The sequence below is a fragment of the Anomaloglossus baeobatrachus genome, chromosome 11, assembly GCF_048569485.1.
Source record: "Anomaloglossus baeobatrachus isolate aAnoBae1 chromosome 11, aAnoBae1.hap1, whole genome shotgun sequence".
NCBI classification, from domain to species: domain Eukaryota; kingdom Metazoa; phylum Chordata; class Amphibia; order Anura; family Aromobatidae; genus Anomaloglossus; species Anomaloglossus baeobatrachus.
In genome coordinates this window covers 133231530-133259250 of record NC_134363.1, presented here as the reverse complement: position 1 = coordinate 133259250, position 27721 = coordinate 133231530, and the positions used below count along the sequence as shown (strand labels likewise).

General features: G+C 46.1%; 1 protein-coding gene across 1 annotated transcript in view; it reads right to left on the bottom strand.

Moving 5' to 3' along the window:
* The window catches only part of GPR153 (G protein-coupled receptor 153), a 115259-nt gene that overhangs the window by 38434 nt on the left and 49104 nt on the right, over nucleotides 1-27721 (bottom strand). The window contains exon 3 of the mRNA XM_075328918.1: nucleotides 24480-24909. Within this exon, the coding sequence (XP_075185033.1) occupies nucleotides 24480-24909 (430 nt within the window). The remainder of the gene's footprint in view (nucleotides 1-24479; nucleotides 24910-27721) is intronic.

Below are 27721 nucleotides of genomic sequence, written 5' to 3'. Positions count from 1 at the left end.
TGAGCCTCCGGGCGCTATCCAGAGACCGGGAGCGCTGCTGCGCCATCAAGCGCCCCTTAAGACCGGGAGCGCCGCTGAACTGGTGCCGCTGTTGAGGACTGAACCGAAAGGTTTTTATGTGTTTATGTTTTTATGTGTTTAAGAGCCTTGCCGGGAGGCTCGGATTTTAAGAGGGGAGGCATGTAGTGGGTGGGCCTACCCCCTACTAGTTTAACATAGTTACCCGGCATTGTGATTATTAAAAGTGTTGAATTATATGTTTTTATGTGATGTGTTAGGGCACCCCTAGTGGCCGGGTGGGACGGCTGTTGCCACCGGGGAGGAGGAGTCGGCCGGATATCTAGGCTAGGTCTGAATGTGTGTGGGGTAGAGAGATCCGGGTCAGCGGAGTGCGAGCATCTGCAGCGGCAAGTGCGATAGTGTGAGCGAACCATCAAGGGACACCGGAGAGGAGGAGGTGGACGTAACCTCAGAGCCTATTCTGCCGGTGTGGGTCCGGTGTATGCTTGGCTGAATAGTGGGTGCCCGAAGGAAGTAGAGTACGGAGGGCATATCCCCACCCGAGGTGACGTCTGGTCAGAGTGTCCCCAGCTCCACTAATATTGCCGTGATCCGCTGACCGGAGTGGCTTTTACCGGAGTGTCTGTCAAGCTGTGAGATCCGGGACAGCAGTGTGTGCACTTGGGCAGAGTGTGAGCGAAACAGCACGGGACACCGGAGATAAGGAGGTGGACGCAACCTCAGAGCCTATTCTGCCGGTGTGGGTCCGGTGTATGCTTGGCTGAATCGTGGGTGCCCGAAGGAAGTAGAGTACGGAGGGCATATCCCCACCCGAGGTGGCGTTTGGTCAGGGTGTCCCCAGCTCCACTGAAAGTCTGCAACTGCCTGTTTCTTTACTGTCTGCTGTTCGGATTATTGGACTGTGCTGAATAAATGTTCTCTTTTATTGCATTCAACTCTTGCCTGAAGTCTATTTGTGTAATGGAGAACGAAGACACTAGCACACACTGTTTTAACCCTAAAGAAGTGATGAAGACAGGGATGTGCCTGCACCATAGTGCTGCCACGACTACACAGCCAGAGGCCTCCCTGCCTGGTCACTTCACAAGCACCAGTCCAGCTCCTCCAGGGTGTGTCTGGCCAGTTTTTCATAGGCCTCCTCTGGTATACTTGCTTTGTTGATTGATGGTTGGTTACATATTGCTGATATTTTGCTTGGTGCTCGATCTTGCAGGTTGGCTTGTGCAGCAAAATTATTCCTTACAGTACGGAGACTGGCCAGTACCTGAGCAAATGGTGATACAATCAAGCCATCTCCATCTAGGTCACTCGCGATGGAGGAGTTTCTGGACATAGACTTTGGAGAGAGGTCATAGTTGCTGTCTGACCTCTACAAAAATTATTCTCTTCGTTGGCTCCGGACAAAGTTGTCCTGTAAAATCAGCCCTGATCCTGGGCTAGTCATTGGATCCAGGGGACTCCGTCCTGATGAGGTGCCATTGTCCATATGAAACAGTTGCTGTCTTCTGCCATTTTCAGCTGCGCTCTTGTCCTCTCCGGCCTCATGTAATCTGCCGGATCAGATAGTGTCTTCTGTGTAGAGAGGAGGTTTCTTTCTCAATTGAAGTCTAGGAGACTCAGAATGATTAGTATCAGGGATGATCAAATACTGCAATTATTCGGCTTCGTGAATATTTTCCGAATACCTCGCCACTATTTGACTATTCGCGAATATTTGATGTGCAATGTTAGTCTATGGGAAACTCGAATAACAACTATTCGGAACTATTCGGGCTTCCCATAGACTTACATTGCGCATCGAATAGTTGAATAGCTGCAACGTATTCGGAAAATGTTTGCGAAGCCGAATAATCGAAGTATTTGATCATCCCTCATTAGCAACTCACTGTCTATATAAAATGTACATAGAGAGCTTGGTGTGGGCGGGGTTAGCTCTCTGAGCTCTGCTGAATTGCAAAATCTAAAAACTCTGATTGTGTCAGAACTGCTGCACCTAGAAAACTAAGTGATATATATATATATATATAATATATATATATATATATATATATATATATATATATATATACTTATATATATATGAAAGAGGTAAGAGTCCCGGTGCACCACCTACTCCGCGTGTTACTACACGTTCAGCTGCTTGAGCCCTACTAGCCATGGCGGGGATCATGGTGCAGACTTGCGGTGAAGACCAAGATAAATCCAAAGAAGAAAGAAAGTCGCAGTGCACTGGACCCGTGGAAGCTAAGTTCTAGCGAAACGGCACGCCGTCATCCGGTGTTGTATGGCTTGTCTCACCCTCCCCACCGCTTGTACCTTCATGTTTCCCCTGCAATAAAGACGGAGTGATATGGTGATCATCTGGAGTGCGACTTTCTTTCCCCTTTGGATTTATACATATATATATATATTTGGATTCAGGGTCTCTTGCTTATATCATGCTGCTCTCAGATGAGCTAGCAAAAACTTGCTCACAGATTTCCTTTAAATGTAGTGAATCAAAGTGAAACATCAATGAAGTCCGCAGCATTGTCCTTTCAATCACACGTGTCCATTATTTGCCTGAAGGTGACACATGACACATAATAATTCTGGTAAATGTTATCACCAGTATGAAATCTGCGAGACGCCGATGACTGACGGGGGATCTGATTGACTCATTATTTAAATATAGCATCTGGCAGAATTACAGGCTGTAACACAGCTGATTTAATCAGTGAGTTTAGAGGAAGATTAGCGACCCTGATCTTCAGTCACAAACTGTAAGAAACGTGGTATAATATTGACAGGTTAATCTGGACTTTGACTGGGATTCCCCAAAATCCGATAAAACCTATTGTTCTGTAATCCCTTGTTGAGTGATGCTGGAGTCTACAGAGTTTACGTGGAAGAAAAGGATAACTATTGACTAAAGGTGGTGTCACACACAGCGACAACGACAACGACGTCGCTGCTACGTCACCATTTTCTGTGACGTTGCAGCGACGTCCCGTCGCTGTCGCTGTGTGTGACATCCAGCAACGAGCTGGCCCCTGCTGTGAGGTCGCCGTTCGTTGCTGAATGTCCAGCTTCATTTTTTGGTCGTCGCTCTCCCGCTGTGACACACACATCGCTGTGTGTGACAGCGAGAGAGCGACGAAATGAAGCGAGCAGGGAGCAGTGAGCCTGCATCTGGCAGCTGCGGAAAGCTGTAACCACGCTAAACATCGGGTAACCAAGGTGGTTACCCGATATTTACCTTTGTTACCAGCCTCCGCCGCTCTCACGCTGCCTGTGCTGCCGACTCTGGCTCTCTGCACATGTGGCTGCAGTACACATCGTGTAATTAACCCGATGTGTACTGTAGCGCACATGTGCAGCACAGCGACGTGTGTCGTTATGATCGCTGCTGCGTCACTGTGTTTGACAGCTAAGCAGCGATCATAACAGCGACTTACAAGGTCGCTGCTACGTCACAGAAAATGGTGACGTAACAGCGACGTCGTTGTCGCTGTCGTTTAGTGTGACCCCAGCTTAAGAAGTAGGAACACTCGTTTCATGATAATCTTAACGTCTAGACAGGCTGCCAATCCGCCGACGAACGCTCGTTCATCGGGTGAAATAATCTTTTGTGCTGCATAGAATATCATTGTTCTCGGCAGCGCATCTTTTTGTGTTAACACAGGGCTTGTGCCGCCAAGAACAACGGCAGTATATTACAGATTTATATGGCAGATTTTTTTACGGATCGTTCACTGCTCACCTAGCCGATGGAACGGGCTGTTCTATGTCATCTACACATATATTGTACAACTGCAACATTTTTGCCATGATGGTCAAAAAAGGTGTGGATTGTGGCAAAAAAAGAAAAATCACTGCGGCTGCAACTATTGGTTGCAACCTAAGAGCAATGCAAGGGTAGTCTAGCTCAAACGATGGCGGTGGCCCCCTTAAAGGGAATCTGTCAGCCCCTTTGACCGTTTTAAGCTCTTGGACATACAGGTAATAAGATGTTGAAAGTAGTCTTTCCTGTAGGCCTCATAGCCTGAGTTCATTCACCCCCCCATTCAATCTAAGGGTATGACCGCACTTTGCGTTTCCACCTGCGTTTCAGCTGCTTTTTAGGTTTGTTTTGAACTGCAGCGTTTTCATGCCAAAAGGCATGCGTTTTGCTTTTCCATAATAGTCTATGGAAAATGTAGATTTCTATTCCGCACTTTGCGTTTTTAAACGCTGCGTTTAATTTGCATAATTTGTGGCAAAAACCATGCGTTCAAAGAAGCAGCATGTCAATTGTTTTTGCCGTTTCTGCAGCGTTTTGCTAACATTGAAGTCAATGAGAAGTTGTAAAAAGCAACAAACATCAAAATTCCAGCGTTTTACCTGCTTTTAGGTGCAGAAACAATGCGTTTTGGACTTCAAAAACACATGCTTTTCATACATTAACATAATGGAATCATATGTACCTTTACACACACACATAGTCCGACAATTAAATGATTGAAAATGATGATTTTATTGCTATTTTAGCAATAAATATTATAAAACCGCTATAATTTCATGAAATATAACTATTTTTTTAAATAATTCAAAAATTATATATGTTGTGCTTTTTTTTCTCTTTTTTCAGTCTGTTTGACTATTTAATCTTTATTTAGCCTCTAGAAAAAGCGTCTGCGAAACGGCTGTTGGAGGTCTACCTTTTGCCCCCAGAGCCAGCCCCGCCCACCACCAGGTAATGCAGCAGCTCCTTCTCACTTTAGTTCGGGGTGTTTACCATCTGCATGTACACTGTCTCTGCTTTTTGGCGTAATTATTCTCATTTTTGGCACGGTCCCACAGCCATTAAGCAGATATTGTGCTATTTGTTTCTTGGTTCTCACCTTGACATGTCCTACACGCTTCTTTGAGAGGGCACATGTCTTTTCATCTGCCTGATCACAGGTATACACTCAGTTTTATATATATGATTTTGTACGTGTGCGCCCATAGATTGAGCTGTTTCATTTATTATTCCCTGGTTTTATTCACACCTATTACTGGTACACGTGTGGGTTCACTTTACCCACACGTGTTCATTTCTATACCTCTGGGTCTGGTTCTGTGTGGCAACTACCTTACCCCCCAACCTATCTTATAGGAAAATTTTTCCGTACCCACACCACGGTTACCTTTCCAATTTTTGTATGCCTTTTATCATCTTGTATTGTCCTTTAAATTCTTAATAAAATTGTCAATACTTTTGTATATCATTCATGCCTTATCTCCTTCTTCTCCTCTTTTGATAAAAATTATATATGTTGTGCTTTTTTTTCTCTTTTTTCAGTCTGTTTGACTATTTAATCTTTATTTAGCAGTGTCTTGATGTTCAAAACGCATCTGTCAAAACGCAAGGGAAAAAGCATGTAAAAAGCGCTGAAAACGCATCTAAAACACGGTAAATACGCATGCGTTTTTAGCGCTAAATTTCTGAAAAAGGCAACTTTGGCAAAATCAATTAATTCCAAAACGTGCGTTTAGAAATGCAACTAGGACGACGCAAAGTGCGGTCATGCCCTAATGCACATGCTCCGGTGAATCAGCTCCACGTCCGTTACCGGTGCACTGTTGAAAGTCCTCTCAACTTCCTGCCTGCATGATCGCCCAGGTATGCATTTCCGCCTGCCTGCCCATGCATGTGTGTATCCCCATGCATGTGTATATATGTGTATGCGTCACCCTGCATGTGTGTATACTGTACGTGTGTGTGTATTTTTGTCCATGAATGTGTGAACGCTCGTGTATATATACAGTATATATATCTATATATATATATATATATATATATCTATATATACATATATATATATTAGTGCAGACCAAAAGTTTGGACACACCTTCCCATCTCTAGAACAACTTTGTGCAGCAGGCCATCATGATAAAATAGCTGCTAAGAAACCACTGCTAAGGACAGGCAACAAGCAGAAGAGACTTGTTTGGGCTAAAGAACACAAGGAATGGACATTAGACCAGTGGAAATCTGTGCTTTGGTCTGATGAGTCCAAATTTGAGATCTTTGGATCCAACCACCTTGTCTTTGTAGAAAAGGTGAACGGATGGGCTCTACATGGCTGGTTCCCACTGTGAAGCATGGAAGAGGAGGTGTGATGGTGTGGGGGTGCTATGATGGTGACTCTGTTGGGGATTTATTCAAAATTGAAGGCATACAGAACCAGCATGGCTACCACAGCATCTTGCAGCGGCGTGCAACTCCATCCGGTTTGCATTTAGTTGGACCATAATTTATTTTTCAACAGGACATTGATCCCAAACACATCTCTAGGCTGTGTAAGGGCTATTTGACTAAGAAGGAGAGTGATGGGGTGCTACGCCAGATGACCTGGCCTCCACAGTCACCAGACCTGAACCCAATCGAGATGGTTTGGGGTGAGCTGGACCGCAGAGTGAAAGCAAAAGGGCCAACAAGTGCTAAGCATCTCTGGGAACTCCTTCAAGACTGTTGGAAAACCATTTCCGGTGACTACCTCTTGAAGCTCATCAACAGAATGCCAAGAGTGTGCAAAGCAGTAATCAAGCAAAAGGTGGGTACTTTGAAGAACCTAGAAAAAAAGACATATTTTCTGTTGTTTCACACTTTTTTAAGTATTTCATTCCACATGTGTTAATTCATAGTTTTGATGCCTTCAATGTGAATCTACATTTTTTTAGAGTCATGAAAATAAAGAAAACTCTTTGAATGAGGAGGGGTGTCCAAACTTTTGGTCTGTACTGTATATATACTGTATATATGTATATATATATATATATATATATATATAATACTGTATATACGGTATATACACACACAATATATATAGTTTTATAAAAAATAAATACATAATTTAAAAAAGTGGATTTGTCATGAGGGTGTCTTCTAGATGCCCACCCATTACTAATACCAGGGCTTGTTGCCAATTGGCAATTCACAGCTGTCATCAACCCCACAATTATTACCCTGTTTGCCACCGCACCAAGGCAACAGGTAGAGCCGGGTTCAGTGCCAGAATTGGCGCATCTAATGGATGTGCCTCTTCTGCGGCAGCTGCGGGCTGTATTCTTAGGCTGGAAAGGGCCATATAACCAAGGCCCTTCCCATTCTAATAATATCAGCCCCTAGCCTACCTTTAATGTTTTTCCTAATATTTCATGACACGGAGACACCGGAGCACCAAGGATCAATTGATCTGCTGATTAAAAGTGAAAAATGTTATTCCCCAAAAGCTGCACAAGAGCAAAGAGAACCCATTGTTCTGCTGATCACTGGGGATCCCCATAGGTTACACTTTATCCTCATGGTACATTAGACTTTAGTTTGATGCCTTTGTAATAATTGATCACCAGATGATCATTCAAAGAATGGATTCCACCATCAACCTACTTCTAACCTGACATGTCTGACAACCTTTAGGATTGGTCATCAATATATAATCTTTCCATTTTAACATATATTTTCATATGTACAAAAATTGTTTGTTTTTAAATGTGGCTTCAGGAAAGTATTTAATTGCATCTTCCTTGCATGGAATTATTTCCCTTATATACATTTCATAGGTAATGTAATCTAATAATTACAGTCCATTAGTTCACTATTATCACTGATCTGGATTTAGATCCATTAAGTCTCAAGTAGGGAAAACCAATAAAAGCCACTATAAATAACATAGAACTGTCACACTTCCACATCTCAGACCTGATGGAGACTAATACTGTCATTTAGTTATGTCGTTGACTCGGTCATTAAAGGGACTGCTATTTTTAACATCACCTTAGCAAAGGGCAGGTCCCCAGTGACCTGGAGAAGGAAATTACTCAGCAGTTGACACGTATTGAGATCTATGTGTAATGCATAATGTTGGCCCTCAACTCATAATATCTACAAATCCTAATAAGGATATGGAAAAGAGATATTGTAGAATAGTAGCCCACTTAAAGGGGATCAATAGATTGTCATAAATTAGTTTTGGATTCACTAGGTGTAAATGCCGCTGTTCTCCTGAATTCAGTGTTGTTATTTTTTTGTTCCTGTGCCTCTCTGTTCTTGAGATATGGCCCCTTCTTCCTTGTATGTAAATCTAGGCTATTTAAGTGGGCGTGGTCATCAACTATTTTCTATGGGAATCTTCTTGAGGACCACACCCACTTACCTAAAAAGAATACATTTAAATGAAGAAAAAAAAGGCCATAGCTCAGGAATGGAGAGGCGCAGGAACAAAAGAAAAACAACACCGTATTCAGGAGAACAGCGGCTTTTACACCAGATGTAAAAAGTTCCATCTTTATGACAAGTGACAGGTTCACTTTAATGCCGATTGTTACTTGAAACGGAACAAACAACAGGGTATCCCTGACTTTTGCTGTATAAGATATTTGTGAATATTGATTGATATAATTTTGGAAATCCTGAATAAGTAAAATCTAGTAATAAAAATAATAATAAAAAACATCTGCACAAACACATGAGAGAGGAAAAATACAGCATGCACAGCAGATGTTCAGTTTCATATCCAACATTTTGCCAAAACATGGAAAATTACTTTTTGCCCAGATGGATAAAAATTGCAGTCAATGCTCCATGCAGTGGTGACCTGGTGTGCAATGTGGCCTATATACACTTAATCAAACAATTGTATTCTGATATTTGCTGGTTCTTATGAAAATGTATAGCTCTAGAAAAGTTTAGAAGAACGCGGTCCATACCAAGAAGACTGCTGCGAACAATCAGCTGCACCATGATTACATTATAGATTTGCTGGATAAGAGGCTTTTGATTTGGTTCCACAGTGGTACCGTTTTCCTTACGGAGACTACTAGCTGGAATAGGGAGTTTTAGGGTACATGCCCGCGATCAGGACCCACTGCGTCCTGGACGTGGTGGCTACTGACCTGCGGGGCCGCGAGTCTCCTCTGCAGGAGATCGCAGCTGCCCATGCCCACGATCAGGGTTTGGGGTGCTGTGGTCTTTTGCTGTGTTCTCCCTATGGAGAACTCTTGTGACTCCAAAGCAAAGAATTGACATGCTGCGGCTCAGGAAAGCCGGAGCGCAGGTCAGTTTTTGCTGCGGGCTGTACACGCACAGTGAGCATGGGATTTCTAGAAATCCCATCCACTGTGCTTGTACTGTACAATGCAGTGTTTTAGACGCAGCTAACACATGCTGCATCCAAAACGCTGCAAACACTGATCGTGGGAACGCAGCTTTAGGCTATGTGCACACGGGAGTTTGTACCTGCGGATATATCCGCAGGTACTGCCGCAGGTTTCCCGCAGCTGCTCACTGGAATCCGCAGTTATTTTTAGCTACGGCAGTACAGCGAAATAGCTGCGGAAAACCTGCGAACATTCATGCGACTTACCTGTGGAAGTCCCAGCCTCTATCTGCATAGTGGAGGGCCGGGATTTCCGCAGGTAATTCTGCAGAAAGAATGGACATGCAATTACATGCAGCTGCAGGACATCCGCAGCATGTTCCGCAGCCGCACGTATCCGCAGCATGGACACAGCACTCCCTATGTCCCATAGGATAACATGGGGAGTGTCTGTACATGCTGAAACCTGCAGATTTATCTGGAAAATGCAGAAAAAACGCAGATTTTCCGCAGATAAATCCGCAGGTTTAATCTCCCGTGTGGACACAATTAATGTTTTTCAAACATTTTATGAGTATGTCAGATCTGAAAAATGCTTGAATGACTCTTCCTAGTGACTTCTATTGAAAAAATTTCATTTATGTTTCAGATTTTGAGTGTTTCTTAACCGTTTCAGGTTTCTAAAAGCGGAAAGCAGCTAAAAGAAATGAGCGAACCATTTGTCAGGCATTTTCTGCCAATAACGCTCCATACTTTGTAATAGTAGATATTAGGAAGGCTACAATACAAAAAAAAAAGTCCGGAAGACTCCTTGGCATCTTTTTGACAGTTTTGTAAGCAATTTTGTCTAAAAAAATGCTAGCATTTTATTAATTGCTTAATGGAAATAAAAAAGCATATGTGAATATCCACCAAATTGTTAAAAGAATGCAAACAAAAAGTCCAAGGAAAATGACAAGTTAACAAAAATACTTTGGGACGAAGAAGGCCAGCATTTCCACAAGTGGATTTGGCTTGAAAAACTTTGTTTTTGATTGTTTTAAAACCCTCCTGCAGATTAACCATACTTTTGACTGTGTGCACACAGTGCGTTTTTATTGCTTTTCTGAATGCATTTTTAGGGCAGTTTTGCCATAAATCTGCAAGGAAATCTTTATGCCAGAAAAGTGATTGAGAATCCTGAAGTGTTGTGCACACGTTCAGGATTTTTCCCTAGCAGATTTGATTGCAGAAAAAATCTGCATCATGTCAATTCTTTCTGCTTTCTTGGCTGCGTTTTCACAAACTCATTAAAAAAAAACGCATAAAAAAAATGACAAAAGGCGGCAAATAAGTTAATTTTTGCTGCAGTGTTTTTCCTACCCGACAATGCAGATTTGGTGCTGAAATTTCTGGAACCAAATTTGCAATGTGTACACATAGCCTAAGGGTATGTGTACATGGAGTTTTCTTGAGGGGGTCAAATTTTTCCAGACGAAGCAGCTTCAGGAAGACTCCAACAGTTGTTTTCCTGAAGCAACTTTGCCAACGGTTTAAGGGGGCTTTACACGCTACAATTGTGTCGCCCTGGGCAAGCCAGGGGACACAGATAACAACACCATCACACCCCACACTCCAGGTAGGCACACCTGCTAACCAGAAATCCTTGTTGCCTCCCTCCAGGAGTCTGTGATGCACACCAGGGGGTGGGCCAGGCGGTTGGCTCCGCCCACCAAGGAGCTCACAACTCTGGAGGCAGGAAGTTACCAGGCAGAAAGCTCAGGGACATGAAGGAGTGAGGAGTAGCCCAGGCAGGGGCTAGAGTAAACAACAGAGAAGTGAAAGTAGAGAAGTGTAAAGGAGAGAAGCCAGTGAAGTGACAGAAGGAAAGAAAGCCTGAGAGCCCAGCTGTGTGTAGGGCTAGAACAGCAAGGTCAGCGACGGCGGTGACTGTCCGGAGTGGGACAGTTCGGAAGTTCCTGGAAGGACCCCGTTGGCTGTGTGCCCGGTGGTCTGGAGCAGTGTTCCGAAGGACAGTCAGCACCAGGGCAGGGGCCTCTCGGACCCCGGCAAGGCTAGGAGTCGCCCAATTTGCCGAATCCGTCAGTGACGGGGACGCAGATCCCCCAACAACAAAGTCCCGATTGACGGCAACAGCCCGACCATTAACGGGGAGACACCGCCACCGCCAAGGCACCAGTTTCCCCAGGGCCAGCGCCTGCGGGCAAAGTGTAGAGCTCCTCCGGCCCAGATTGCAGTCGGGGAGCGGGTAACCGGAGGGAATCCACCGATACCACCAGACCACACAGGTGCAAGGAAGAGAGAAGTCACCGCCACCTACCGGGAGTGCAGGTGCAGCCGTCTGTGGGACCGTCCTACCAGCCGTTGGTTTACCGTACAAACTGTGTCCGTGTCAGGCTGAGTGAGTACCATAGTGCCTCAAGGCACAGCGCTGCCCCCGCGTCCCTGCGCCCTCCAGGCCCTACACTTTACATCTCTCCACCGGGCCCCGGGATCACCAACCCCTACCCACGGAGGGGCAACACAACGCCTGGCTGCTCCCATCACCATCCCCGGGACCCCCACACCGAGCAGCGGTGGTGCAATCACCACAACCGTGGGTGGCGTCACGAACTATAACCCCAACAAACCACCCCCCTTTCACTCACGGGCGAGGAGTGCCGCTCGAGACACCCCGGGATCCGGCCCGTAGCTCGAGCCACCAGGAGCAACTGCCGGACCCGAGCAGAAGGGGTGAGCGCGGTGTGCTGACACCCTCCTCCCCGCCCGCGACAACTTGGCGTCACGAACAGGATCTTACCGCTCTGCCGTCAGGTAGAGGTGCGCCTTGTTACCGCCGGAGGTATCCGGCAGAAAAATTTCAGAAGCCGCCATCTTTGGCGCGAAAAGTTCCCGCTCGAGCGTCTTCTCGAGCAGTAGAAGCGCGAAGGCCAAAACCCCGCCCCGAGAGAGGAGGGTCCGGAAAGAGCTAAGGGGGACGAAATGGCGGCTGGCCGCATGTGAGCGCGGCTGTGGAAGCAGGGACGCCAGGACCCTGCGGCCATTTATTGGTTCCTGGAAGAGGCCGCTGCTAAAGATGCTGAGTCCGACCAACAACACCGTGGTCCCCGCGCCCGGCATGGCGGCATGGGTGGAAGTCCGGACCGCCCAGCTAAGCAGCCGTCTGCAGGTCCGCATGCAGCTCCTCCTGGAGGAGTGGGAGGCCGACATGGTGGAAGTGGTGGCTGCTATGTGGAGATGCGAGGTGGAGGAAGATTTGGAGGAACGGGTAAGAGACCCACGTCCCTGTATTCCCGAGGGATCGGCCGCTGCGGCTGAGGGGCCCGGCTTACACCCGTTCACCCTGCTGCCTCTCCCGCTACCCGCGTTAGCTGCTGCTGCCCCGCCACTAGGCCTGCTACCACCACCACCGGTAGCGGTACCCTGCCAATCCGCCCCGGCGGACCGACCTGCAGCAGAAGCTCATGACCACCCTGAACCGCTTCTATGGAAGAAGCCAAAGGCTGAGCCCGTCAGCAAAGATGCACCGGAGGCACGGCGGGGATGCAGCTGCCAGGAGGCAGAGGAGGCCATGTCACAGCGGGGTCCCTCATTACTGAAGGTGCCAGTCGTAGCCGACATGGAGGGACTCTGGCTGGGTCCGTCCCCCGCACACGCTGAACCGGAGCAAACAGAAAGTGCTCCCGGCTGGGAGCGGCGGCAACAGCAGCTGCGCAGGGAGATCGATGCCCGAGAGGGGTGTAGAGCGGATGTGCATGCCCGCATGAATATGGAAGAAGATCGCCTGCAGCGAGCTACCATTGGGGTCCAGAGCGGTGCACCGTGTGAAGGTGGCACTAGAGCCCCACGAGTGAGAATGGACTGTTAAGCCGCAAAAGGCAGCGGAGTGCCGTTGCACAGTCCCCGTTGGGACCACCACTGAGTTGTTTGTTTGTTGAAAGTTTTGAAAAATGAAAAAACACTGATTGAACTGAGTTTTCACCTGATTGTCAGCTGTGATTAGCAACCGGCAGGAGCCGGCACCGTTGTCCCCGTGGGGACCGTTTAAAATGCATGGGAACTATCCATGGACAAGCCCGTGAACTCTGCAGGGCAACCACAAACGTTAGTGGCTTGTAAATATGTTGGGTACCGTTACCGTTTCCGCAATGCCACCTCCGGAGAGGCAGGTTGGAGGGAGGGCCCTGAGCAGAGCAGGCCAGGGCCCAGCCACCAAAGGGACCGGTGGCTACCCTCTGGAGGGAAGGACAGATCCCGCTCGGGTGACTTGTGCTGGACTGTGGGTCAAGGGGTGCTGCCTGGGTTTTAGGGGCAGCATCAGGGCCAGGTTGCTTGGGTGGGAGAGAGCGGAAACCGTGACCGTACACCGTTGAAACGTTAAAAGTAAAATGTGCCTCCCGTTTGGGAAGAGTTTATGATTAAAAATGTTATTTATGTTTGATTAACCCTTGTTATCCCCTTTTACAGAAAAATAAAACCGGTGTAGGACGGCAGCCCGCGGACGGTCTGCATTTTGCTAAGGGGGAATGTGTCGCCCTGGGCAAGCCAGGGGACACAGATAACAACACCATCACACCCCACACTCCAGGTAGGCACACCTGCTAACCAGAAATCCTTGTTGCCTCCCTCCAGGAGTCTGTGATGCACACCAGGGGGTGGGCCAGGCGGTTGGCTCCGCCCACCAAGGAGCTCACAACTCTGGAGGCAGGAAGTTACCAGGCAGAAAGCTCAGGGACATGAAGGAGTGAGGAGTAGCCCAGGCAGGGGCTAGAGTAAACAACAGAGAAGTGAAAGTAGAGAAGTGTAAAGGAGAGAAGCCAGTGAAGTGACAGAAGGAAAGAAAGCCTGAGAGCCCAGCTGTGTGTAGGGCTAGAACAGCAAGGTCAGCGACGGCGGTGACTGTCCGGAGTGGGACAGTTCGGAAGTTCCTGGAAGGACCCCGTTGGCTGTGTGCCCGGTGGTCTGGAGCAGTGTTCCGAAGGACAGTCAGCACCAGGGCAGGGGCCTCTCGGACCCCGGCAAGGCTAGGAGTCGCCCAATTTGCCGAATCCGTCAGTGACGGGGACGCAGATCCCCCAACAACAAAGTCCCGATTGACGGCAACAGCCCGACCATTAACGGGGAGACACCGCCACCGCCAAGGCACCAGTTTCCCCAGGGCCAGCGCCTGCGGGCAAAGTGTAGAGCTCCTCCGGCCCAGATTGCAGTCGGGGAGCGGGTAACCGGAGGGAATCCACCGATACCACCAGACCACACAGGTGCAAGGAAGAGAGAAGTCACCGCCACCTACCGGGAGTGCAGGTGCAGCCGTCTGTGGGACCGTCCTACCAGCCGTTGGTTTACCGTACAAACTGTGTCCGTGTCAGGCTGAGTGAGTACCATAGTGCCGCAAGGCACAGCGCTGCCCCCGCGTCCCTGCGCCCTCCAGGCCCTACACTTTACATCTCTCCACCGGGCCCCGGGATCACCAACCCCTACCCACGGAGGGGCAACACAACGCCTGGCTGCTCCCATCACCATCCCCGGGACCCCCACACCGAGCAGCGGTGGTGCAATCACCACAACCGTGGGTGGCGTCACGAACTATAACCCCAACAAACCACCCCCCTTTCACTCACGGGCGAGGAGTGCCGCTCGAGACACCCCGGGATCCGGCCCGCAGCTCGAGCCACCAGGAGCAACTGCCGGACCCGAGCAGAAGGGGTGAGCGCGGTGTGCTGACACCCTCCTCCCCGCCCGCGACACAATATCGGTACCCGCCCCCGTCGTTTGTGCGTCACGGGCAAATCGCTGCCCGTGACGCACTAATCGCTGCCCGTGGCGCACAACATCGCTAACACCCGACACACATACTTACCTTCCTAGCGACGTCGCTGTGGGCGGTGAACAACCTCTTTGTTAAGGGGGAGGTTCATGCGCCATCACAGCGACGTCACACAGCGGCTAACCAATAGAAGCGGAGGGGCGGAGACCAGCCGCATTAAGGACACGTCCACCTCGTTGCCGGAGGACGCAGGTAAGCTGTTGTTCATCAATTCCGGGGTATCACACGTAGCGATGTGTGCTGCCTCAGGAATGATGAACAACCTACGTCCACAACGACCAACGAGATTTTGAAAATGAGCGACGTGTCAACGATCAACGATTAGGTGAGTATTTTTGATCGTTAACACTCGCTCGGAGCTGTTACACGCAACGACGTCGCTAACGACACTGGATGTGCATCACGAATTCCGTCCCCCCGACGACATATCGTTAGATATGTCGTTGCGTGTAAAGCCCCCTTTAGTCGTCGACATGCTTGTAGCACCACGTCTTTTAGGCCGCTTTGACAGTGCCTTCCTCTACCTATTCAGTGGTCACGTTGGGGCTTCCGTCAGAACCTCCTGCAAAATGGGTTTCAGATGAATGCGCCGGCGGGGCCAATGACTATAATGGTGCAGAAGAAGTCACCGTCTGCTCTGTTGTGCAACATTTGTTCTGGAGTATACACTTACTGGAGGTGGACACACAGACGCAGTCTACTACGTCTGGGTGTCCGCCTTTAATAGGTGTACACACCTGAAAATGGTGCATAACATTATGGCTACACCATTATAGTCAGTGGCCCCATCAGCGCATACGTCCGCAACCCGTTTTACGGGGGGTTTGGACAAACCGCTTAACAGAGATCAGAGCACAGTGTGAAAGTGGCCTTACTTTACTGTAAAGTATAGAGAGTGAAGCTGTCTGAATCATGAACATGTCACTTCTTTATAACCGGTGGGTAGCCACCCTAGTAGTCAATCCTTGCCGAATGATTTTACCCAAACAATAGTCTTCTCCAAAAGAATTAGATACCCATCTGAAAACCACTGTAGGCTCTAAAGGCCCCGTTACACGCAACAACATCGCTAACGACATGCCGCTGGGGTCACGGAATTCGTGACGCACATCCGGTCTCGTTAGCGACGTCGTTGCGTGTGACACTTAAGGCCCCGTTACACGCAACGACATCGCTAATGAGATGTCGCTGGGGTCATGGAATTCGTGACGCATATCCGGCCTCGTTAGCGACGTTGTTGCGTGCGGCCGCTAACGATCCCAAATACTCACCAAATCGTTGATTGTTGACACGTCGTTCATTTTCAAAATATCGTTGCTCGTTTGCGACGCAGGTTGTTCATCGTTCCTGAGGCAGCACACATCGCTACGTGTGACACCCCGGGAACGACGAACAACAGCATTCCTGCGTCCTCCGGAAACGAGGTGGGAGTGACGTTCATGTGGCTGTTCTCCGCCCCTCCGCTTCTATTGGTGGCCTGCTGTGTGATGTCGTTGTGACGCCGCACGAACCGTCCCCTTAAAAAAGAGGTTGTTCGCCGGCCACAGCGACGTCGTTAGGAAGGTAAGTTTTTGTGACACGTACCGGCAGCAATTTGCCCGTGACGCACAAACGACGGGGGCGGGTGCTAAGTGTAAAGCAGCCTTAACACCACTAGCAGAATTCAGTTTGCTGTAAAATTCTGACACTTTATTTCTGAATTTATTTTGTTTGGAGGAAATAACCATAAAAAAAATCTTATTACTGTACGTAGTAAATAGCATTCAGACAGTGAGCTGCATTTTAATAGAAAAGGTCATAGCCGGCCGTGGGTTCTGCTTTACTGCAAAAATCCTACCGAAATAAAGTAGCAATGATATTGTTACTTTGTCGACACTAAAGATCATATTTATGCAAAATGTCTTCCTGAATCATAGTTTCTCAGTCACTGGATGCCAAACCATTCCTTAAGAGAATTGCATGATGACAGCGGGAGCATGCATTAACATAACGAATGAAAATAGGTTAATTACATTCCTAGTTGGCAAGTGTAAGAAGTGCTGTACTTGGCAAAGAGTCAGTATTATTGAGCTAAAAAAATAATAAAAAAACAACAGCGGCTCCAAGTATTGTGTCTAATACAATATATCTGGGTCTGTGTGATCATAGCTGGCTGCAAACAGCAGATTTTTTTGCTAGCACATTACACTGCTTTCGATGGAGTGTAAAGGAAATGACAATTGATGGTGAATCTCCCTCTGTGCGATGACAACAACTTCCAAGAACTTCATGTGGCTCGATCAAAGACACAAGATAGATGTTCTTGGCTGTTGTTCTTGCTCTATACTCTTAGGGTGGCTTTACATGCTGCGATATCTGGCCCGATATCGCTAGCATGAGACCCGGCCCCATCGTTTGTGCGCGATGGGCATATCGCTGCCCGTCACGCACAAAATCGCGCACCCCCGTCACACGTACTTACCTGCCCTTTGACATCGCTGTGACCGGCGAACAGCCTCCTTTCTAAGGGGGCGGTCCGTTCGGCGTCACAGCGACGTCACAAATAGACCGCCCAATGAAAGCGGAGGGGCAGAGATGAGCGGGACATAACATCCCGCCCACCTCCTTCCTTCCGCATTGTGGCCGGAGGCAGATAAGGAGATGATCCTCGTTCCTGCGGCGTCACACGTAGCGATGCGTGCTGCCGCAGGGACAAGGATCAACTTCGCCCCAGCAACAGCAGCAATAACTGGCAGCGTACCCCCATGTCAGCGAGGAGCGATTTTGGACGTTTTTGCAACGATCCAAAATCGCTCCTAGAAGTCACACACTACGACATCGCTACAGCGGCCGGATGTGCGTCACAAAATCCGTGACCCCAACGAGATCGCTGTTGCGAAATCGTAGCGTGTAAAGCCCGCTTTAGACCACTTGCACAGTATTTGGTGAGTTTTTTACCTCAGTATTTGAGTGGCATAATCAGAGGAAACATATAATAGAAACACAGGCACCACTTCTGCATCTTTTACCCACTTCTGATTTTGGCTTGTAAATATTGAGGTAAAAAAATTATCAAATCCTCAACATGAACAAGTGGCCTTAGTGGGACCGTGGTTCTCCTAAACATTTAGGCCACCGTGCACATGTTGAAAGGGGAGTTTTTTACCTCAGTATTTGGTGAGCTTTTTTTTACCTGTTTGGTGAAGTTTTTACCTCAGTATTTGGTGAAGTTTTTACCTCAGTATTTGGTGAGTTTTTTACCTCAGTATTTGGTGAGGTTTTTTACCTCAGTATTTGTAAGACAAAATCCAGGAGTGGAACAATCAGAGAAAAAGTATAATAGAAACACGGGCTCTACTTCTGTATTATTCACCCACTCCTGGTTTTGGCTACAAATACGGTACTCAGTTTAGGAGAACTGGGTCCCACTAAGGCCACATGCACATGTTGAGGATTTAGTGAGTTTTTTACCTCAGTATTTGTAGCCAAAACCAAGAGTGGGTGATAAATACAGAGGTGGTGCCCGTGTTTCTATTATACTTTTCCTGTGATTGTTCCACTCCTGGTTTTGGCTACAAATACTGAGGTAAAAAACTCACCAAATACTCATTGTGTGAAAGTGGCCTAAATGCTTAGGAGAACTGAGTCCCACTAAGGCACACGTTAACTATTTGATGACTTTTTTTACCTCAGTATTTGTAGCCAAAACCAGGAGTGGAACAATCAAAGGAAAAGTATAATAGAAACACGGGCACCACTTCTGTATTTATTACCCACTCCTGATTTTGTCTACAAATACTGAGGTAAAAACTCACCAAATACTCAGCGTGTGCACATGGCCTCATTCTGTATAGACTGGCAGTGCTTTAAAATTTCACACTAAACCACAACAAATGCCGCTACATTCGTCTTGATTGATTGCGGCACTGTTTGGATAGTTAGTGTGACCTGTACTTAAATCATGTCAATGCGCAGTGTGACCTTGCCCATGGATGGTACTACATATAAGAGGGCAATGGCCTCACTGACATACTATACAACAGTACAATTGGCAACTGCAGGGAAAGTACCAGTCATACACCTTGACGGAAACACACAGTGCATGGGCAAGATTTTACATCTGTCTAGCTTCCATATTTCAATCAATTTGTTATCTATCTACATAAAAAAAAAACCTGATCAGAGCCTCTCAACAGAATAAAGCAAGTGTCAACAGGTGAAAGCTGCTATGACAGCATAATATAAAAAAAACAATTCAGCAGCCTCTGTAAGAGTTAAGATGTCTACAAACAATGACTATATGACATTTGGACTACATTACTGCTAAATAGAATATACTTATATAATGAAGCCACCTAGTGGACAAATTGGCCAATTCATGAGAGCCCACCAGCCACAACAAGTCATCACTTCCTTTGATGGGACCCTAAGCCTAATATTTATCAAACATGCCTCTCTTGACCTAAAAGTCCACAAATATAAAGGGCAGGTAGGATTCAACACTAATGAAGGCAGCCTTAGCGGTCATTTAGACGTCCAATTTTCTTATACGATTGCTATCTGTGGTTTTGATGGCTAGCACTTGCACCTGTGATAGCCTTTGAAGCCATTTGCATGCACATGATTTTTCTTGGACGGTGTGGTCCGTGAAACATAGAGCGGATATATGTCCGATTTAGATCCAGGTTTCAGATCAAAATTTGCAATGCAAGTCTATGCGTTAGTGGGGGAAACAAAAATCACATTTTCACAAACTAGCATAATCAATAAGGTGGAGAAACTTTTTTTTCTCCATGTACGAGAAAAACTGATGACACTTGGACTACACTCATCAAAATAATCGTCTGTTATTCCCTTACATGAAAAAAAAATTGGACATCTGAATAAGCTTCCTTCCCTCCTTCCTTGCTTCCTTCCTTCCTTCCTTCCTTCCTTCCTTCCTTCCTTCCTTCGTTCCTTCCTTCCTTCCTTCCTTCCCTCTCTCCCTCTCTTTCCTTCCCTTCCTTCCCTCCTTCCTTCCTTCCTTCCTTCCTTCCTTCCCTCCCTCTCTTTCCTTCCCTCCTTCCTTCCTTCCTTCCTTCCCTCTCTCCCTCTCTTTCCTTCCCTTCCTTCCCTCCCTTCATTCCTTCATCCCTTCCTTCCTATTAGAATTTGTCTATTTGCATGTTATTCTCCACAAATTAATGAACTTTATTCTTCTCTTGGATCTCTCCAGACCCCAGAGTATAATAAACATAAGATGTAACAAATTAAAAAATCCTTATATTCCCATTACCATTCACCTCTCTGTGGCCACTCTGCTTTTGACTGACACCTATCCTGTCCGCCATTGGACTCACTGAAATCCCCAAGCTTCTACTGCTAGACCAGGACTTCTGGGTTTCATAGGACCGATAAGGCTCTGCACATGTGCCAACAAGGTTCTCGGCACACTGGAATTTCAGCGTGACCGAGGGGGATCTGAAGATGAAAGGAGGACTGAACAGGTGGCAGTGAGGAATGGAGAGGCCGAAAAGATGAGGGGGTGAGGTCAGAGTTTCTGGGTTTCATAGGTCTGGTAAGGTTCTCTGCATGCGCCAACAAAGTTCTCGTCACACTGGAATTTCAACGTGACTGATAGTGATCCGAAGATGCAAGGAGAACTTAACGGGTGGCGGTGAGGAATGGAGGGGCCAAAAAGATGAGGGGGTGAGGTCAGAGCTTCTGGGTTTCATAGTTCTGGTACGGTTCTGCGCATTCGCCAACTAAGTTCACAGCACACTGGGATTTCAGCGTGACTGATGGTGATCCGAGGATGCAAGAAGGACTGAACAAGTGGCGGTGTCGAATGGAGGGTCCGGAGAAATGAGGGGATGAGGGGAGTATATTTTTTTAAATTCTAATGTTTTTTTTATGGTTCAGTAATATGGTTACTATAAGATGAATCCGCACGGAAGCTAATTACAAACAAATCCGCATTTTTTAAAAATTTAAGTAGAATTAATTTCACTGTAATTCATTTGCTCACCTGTACTATCTATCCATCTCCACTAATACTGGACATTTTTGATCTATTGTTTCCTATCCAGTTCCTTGAAGAAAAACATGAATGGAAAAAAAATGAATCAATGAAAACACGTTGCCTGTTTCGTAGAAAACTGGAATGGATTCAGCAATATATTCATTGTTCTTTTCCCGTGTGTGGACGTTTGTACAATCATTGCCAGAAAAGCTTTTATGTCCAAGTCCAAATGAATGTAGTGTTGATTTTAAGGTAGTTGCTCATTTTAGCATGTGGTGAACTATTACAGAGATCATCATTTGTTTAAGCCAGCAGACATCGGGCTGCCGGGAGAAAGGCCAGGACTTATTACACCGTGGGATCAATAACTGTGGGACACAAAACAAAGCTGACCAGCACCTCCTAACAAATGAAGCAAATGTGAACAGGTGCAAGCTGCTGTGACTACACTAAATATACAGAGTGTATCATCATCAAAAAATAGGCAAACATTATAGGAATTTTAACCCCTTCCCAACTGCACTATTTTTCCTTTTGTTTTTACTTTCTCGTTTTCCTCCCCTTCTTCCAGGAGCCATAACTTATTTATTTTTCTATCAATGACTTGCCCCAGTACTATGGGGTACTCGGTCCCGGGCCTGGTTACGTTGGGACAGTTCACGGGGTGGCCGTTGCCTGGTTCCGTGACCCTGGGTGTCGCTTTAACAAGGTTATTTACAGGGGAATTGTAATAAAAGTTTTTGGCGTGACGCCACTTGTGGGTTGCAGCTATTATAGTGTAGCCGCCACTGCACAGTTCTCTCTACTGGGGCTGATGTTGGTGGCAGCCTGGATGACGGACCCTCCGCAAGAAAGGCCAGGCCCCAGGGGATAGATGATGTTGTTGGGCACGGAAAGAAGGTAGGCCATACAAGGGATTGCAGTGTAACTGGTTCCTTTTACTCACAGCGTTGTTATGGCTGGCAACCAGAATGGAGGCTGGTCCTCACCACTGGTCCCCTTAGTTCCAGTGCCGGTGTGACGACCTGGTGGCTTCTTTCCCTGCACCTGTCTCTGGTTGGTGGGTCCCCGTGGCTTGTAGCATCTGGGGGTGCCCTCCTGGTAGTCTCTCAGTCTTAGTCCGTATAACAGGTAGCTTGAACCCTGTGGGGTCGGTTTCTCTGGTCCTGTTCTCCGGTTCTCCCATTGCTACTGTGTCCCGAACTTTAAGGTCAGTGAGGTCCTGGATGGTCCCCTCACTGTGCAGATTTTATCAGGTCTGCCTGGAGCTTTTGCCTGACCTAGGGCTCTGTACCCCGTTGGTGCTATGGTTCCAGGAGTACTCCACCGTACTCCACCGGCAACCACACGCCCGAGCCCTCAGGTCACCGTTACACCCTCCTGTCAGCACGGTTACGTCCGTCTCCTCTCACTTCCACTTACTGACTGTCTGCCCCCCCCCCCCCCAGTTGTCGTCTAGTGGACTGGATCGGCTCCACCTCTAGGTGGCCATCCGTTGGGTCCAAACCTAGTCTGTCACCAGTCTTTGGGAATGGGGAAAAACAGGGATTATAATGTGTTTTTGTGTCACCGGCACTGCTCTTCTGGGTCCCTGGGGGTAGGCCCTACATCTTTGACAGGATGCAGTACTTTGTAGCTCCTGATGGTTTCAGGGGCGCTACATCAACACAGCTGTACGAGGCCTTCTTTTTTTGCAGTAGGAGTTGTAGTTTTGAATGACATCTTTAATATGAAAATACAATATACTGTAAATTGTAAAAAACAAATGTACAAATGTGTTTAAATTGTGAAAAAAATAAGTATTTTGCAAAATGATTTTCCAATTCAGGAAAATAATTAAAAAAAAACAACACCAAACTAGAATAGTTTTTCATTTTTAATGTTGAAAAAAGTTTGGAAATTTGTAAAAAAAAAATAAGTAAATAAAAATTTTAGTTTATGTCTCTATTTTCCGAGAACCATAATGTTTTCATTTTTGTGTCAATAGAGCTGTAGTTTTTGCATTTTTTGGTGGAGCCAAAGTGACTGAAAAGCTGCAATCCTGGTATTTCGATTTTTAATCTCTTAATGATGAGGTTAATTATATTTATATTTTGATAGATCTGACATTTAAGGATGCAGCGATAACAGATTTGTTATGTTTTTATTTCTTCATTTTGAATGCTGTAAAAAGAGAGATGATTTCTATTATAGTTTTATATTTATTAAAACTCTGTCTTCGAGGACCTTAAATCTTCAATCGTCTGATGACTTATATTATAGATTGCAATACGATAATATTGCAGTATATAGGACAAATCATGGCCCCCCACGGAGGCTAGCCGCAGGTTGGTCACAGGAGTACCATCACGTCAGGCTCAGGGGTCTTCAGCAGACACCTAATGCTCAGATCATGTCATATGCGAACCGAGTGGAAAGTGGAACAGTGCGCCCCCTACACTGTGGGGTGTAAATGCTACTGTCAGAAATCGATAGAATAATTTCAGAGGTTCATCTCCACTTACTGCTGTTGGAGATAGATGCTGACTGTGTAATACAGCCAGCACCAGCTGGGTATTCAGTTCCGCACCTCCAACTATACAGTCTACATTTTTTTTTAGAACCAGTATCTGGACAAGATGGTGAAGTCCTTCAGATTTTACACTTCCATCACATTGTTTAACATTGTATATTGTTGATCTTACTATAAAATTGCATGATAACCAATGTGGCTCTCTTTGTAGATCCCTAAAGGGGCACAGACTAGTTTTTCCAGACCACTAAAAGGCCAATATGATGAGTTGTATACGGATATATATTTCATGTAATAAGTGTTGAGTTGTAAAAACCTTGGATGATACAACTTGTGGACATACTGACCTGGAAAGTCCACATCTTGGGTATCATCTAAACAAGGAACTGAATGGTTGTAGCTTAATAGGCTATTATAGGGAGCAGAGGGACTCTTCCAACTTTCACATATGATAGATAAAAGCTCTAATATTACCAAATAGGAACTTTGATTGACTCATATGGATCCTATAACGCATTTGTGCCAACAAACTCATTTTTGCTTGGACGATCCCACCAAGGGGACCTCAAGAAGGGCTGGGGCGTAGCCTAAAGTGGCCATTTGAGGGGCATTCTGGCATTTTTCAGGCATCCAAAGACATACAGATAGGGATTCTAGATTGTGAGCCCCAATGGGGACAGTGTTGCCAATGTATGTAAAGTGCTGTGGAATTAATAGCGCTATATATTTAATGAATAAAATTATTATTATTATTATTATTATTCATATCCCCAATGATCCATTATAAATATTAATATATTGATGATGTATACAGTCTCTGCATCTTAGATTTGATTCATGTCTGAGAGCAATAAAATAACTATGGCCAATCCTAATATCTATTCAAAGAGTGACCATATTGATACCGTTTTCTATTCAAAACCATAATAAACAAAAATCAATATAAGTATCAAACGCTTTAAGTTCACATTTTCAAGAACATATACACCAAAACAGTGTACTGTGTGCCCCACTTTCAGAAAATGAGACTGAACTTACCAATATAGGGAACCCCATTAGGAAGTCGTATATAAATACAATCCCAGATATCAAATAAGTTATCTGCAGTGAAGTTTTAATGGGTTCTGATCCATCAATTGATGACCTTCGTTTTCCATGAGCGTCCTCGACCACAATAGTGGGCACATTGAATTTATTTTTGTCGATATTCTGCCCAGTTTGTATAGAGAATGTTTGGAAAAGGGAGATTCCAATGCAGACGACCCCTACCACCACGCTGCCGCTGATCAGTAAGAGAAAACATAGTCCGAAGCCCAGTCCGATTTCTGTAACGATAAATCGGCAATCCCCGGCGTAGAACCTCTGAGTGGGATTGTGCCATCCAACTGCAGGTAAGGTGGAAAGAATGAACGATACCATCCATATGCCCATCACTGTGTGCACTGCTTGCTTCTTTGTATTGCTTAACCTAAAGGTAATAAATACAAAATTATCATTAAACAGTATATACATCTCTTATTTAGAAAAAAATAGAATTAAAAGTTAATGATATGTTGTAATTTTATATCAGAGCCGCACTCACTATTTTGCTGGGGGAATCCTTGTGTACATATAGTGTCACAGGGAGGTAGTCATGGACAAGGGATTTACTCCAAATTCCCCGACACACTACATGAAAGAACTGGGTTTGGACTTGTGTCGTATGGGCCATTCGCACTTCTGGGCCACTGGTTGGCTGGTCAGGACCAAATGACAGCTCATTTTTATAAGGACACCACCAGTTCATCCCAAACAACGCTACTTTACTCAACAGTTCATCTTCATTGACAGCTTTATACACCACTTCCAGATAACTTCCAGCACATTACAATTCTACAAGGCATTTTCAGACACAGTTTCAGTTCCCACAGGGTTGTTTTCAATCTTACTGGTCCTGTGGGTCCCAGCACAAACCAGCCCAACTCTACAGTCCAATTTGTAATGGTCCCCTTCCCTTCCAGTGGCTCCAGGTCCAGTCTCTTCATAAGGGAAGGGGTCAGGGGTTCTGTCACTAGTGTCGTCTGAGCTCCCAGATGCTTCTGTATTCACATCTCAAGGGTAGTAATAGTGCCAGAGAACAGCCTTGCACTCTTGAATGCCTGGGGAGACACCGCCCGAGAAAATCAACTCTGCTCACATTTCAGTCCATTTTGATTCTGACCTGTAACCTTTGAGTCTTAGCACCTAATTACTGAAGTCCCATTCTCACCACCCTTCTACCTCGAGCCAATCCATTTGGAGGCTGGTCCCTAGCCTCAGTATTCAGTGTCTCGGTCAGTACTTAAGGCCTAGGCCACACGGGATTATGTACGATCCTCACGTGACACTCGGCTCATGCTTGCAGCAAAGTGGGAGCCGAGTGTCATGCGAGGGTCATACGTTTGTGGTTAGATCGTGTGATTAGACCACAGCTGCAGAGGGCAAGGCCGACGCTGCGGAGGAGAGGGAGGGATTTATCTCCCTATCTCCTCCGTCGCTGGCTGATGCGAGAATCGTTCTGCACTTGCATACACCAGTGTAATGAAGTGCAATGCGATGTTTCTCTCGCCCCATAGACTTGAATGGGTGCGAGTGGAACAGGATTGCATTCCACCCACAGCAAGCTGTGACTGTTTTCTCGGTCCGATTAGGACTGAGAAAATAATCGCTCATGGAAGCAGTCACATAGAGTAATATTGGTCCAAGTCTAATGCAATTTTTTATCGCACTCCACTCGCATTGTTTTTCTGGTCGTGTGTCCTAGGCCTAAGGATCATACTATCTCACTTCCAGTCTCCAGCTGCCACAAGGTTTGGAGCCTCATTTCTAAAGTCCCAATCTCCAGACCCTTCTACCTGGGTCCACGCTGTATTAAGTACGATCATGTACTGATACTGAGTAACATCCTGTATTATATTCCAGAGCTGCACTCACTATTCTGCTGGTGCAGTCACTGTGTACATACATTACATTACTTATCCTGTACTGCTCCTGAGTTACATCCTGTATTATACTCCAGAGCTGCACTCACTATTCTGCTGGTGCAGTCACTGTGCACATACATTACATTACTTATCCTGCACTGATCCTGAGTTACATCCTGTATTATACTCCAGAGCTGCACTCACTATTCTGCTGGTGCAGTCACTGTGTACATACATTACATTACTTATCCTGCACTGATCCTGAGTTATGTTCTATATTATACTCCATAGATGCTTTCACATTTTAGCTGATAATGTCACTTAGCGCATACATTATTTATTTAGTACTGATACTAAATTTTTTAAGAATAGAATTCTTTGAAATCTTTCCAGGCACTCCACAGAAATCTAAATGTAAAACTAGCTGTCCCCTACATTATAGAAGAACAACGTCTATGGGAAAATCTGTATTAGCTGGAAACCGTATTTACAAAATGTACCCATGGATTTAGAGTGAATGATCAGTCCATGAAGAGAAAGAAGCAGATTTCTCTGATAACAAATATTACAAAGTTTCTTATTTTTCTGTGTGCTATTGATTGATGAGCTAAAAATTAAAACCACGGTTAGTCTTTAAGGGTGGTGGTCTCAAAACCTGGGGAGGTTGTAGTGAGGTAATCTAGCTCTATATTATTGAAAGGACCCCGAGGGTCAGAAGAGGCTGCAGTGGGGTTTGGTCGTCGGTAGCCCTGGTACATGTTACGCTAGGTATGGGGAAGTACCACGCATATGGGGGGGACAGGGAAGGGAAACCCTGTGTCTAGGGAAGGGGGAAATGGTGACTCCTGACCAAACCTTCCACTGTCCCCTGGCTCCCATGACCACCCTTGATAGGATCTGTACCTATGTGCTGAGCAGGATACCTGGCCCTAGCTGACCCTGAAGTGGGCCCTAGGTAAGGAACGGATGGGATGAGCACTTAGTCAACCTCACTAAACTCTAAAGAAATAGGTAAGGAAAGGGTGATTTCAATACCGCGCCAACGACCACTCATGAAGATAAAGAGATTAATGTTACTTTATTTCATGCTCAGGTCTGATTTGATGTTTCTTGTGCCTGTATTGTCCTGAGGAAGGGAGAAGAGCCTCCTGAAACGCGTAGACCAGACCTGAGCATGAAATAAAGTAACATTAATCTCTTCATCTTCATGAGTGGTCGTTGGCGCGGTATTTAGAGTTTAGTGATGTTGCTCATCCCATCTGTTCCTTACCTAGGGCCCACTTCAGGGTCAGCTAGGGCCAGGTATCCTGCTCGGCACATAGGTACAGATCCTATCAA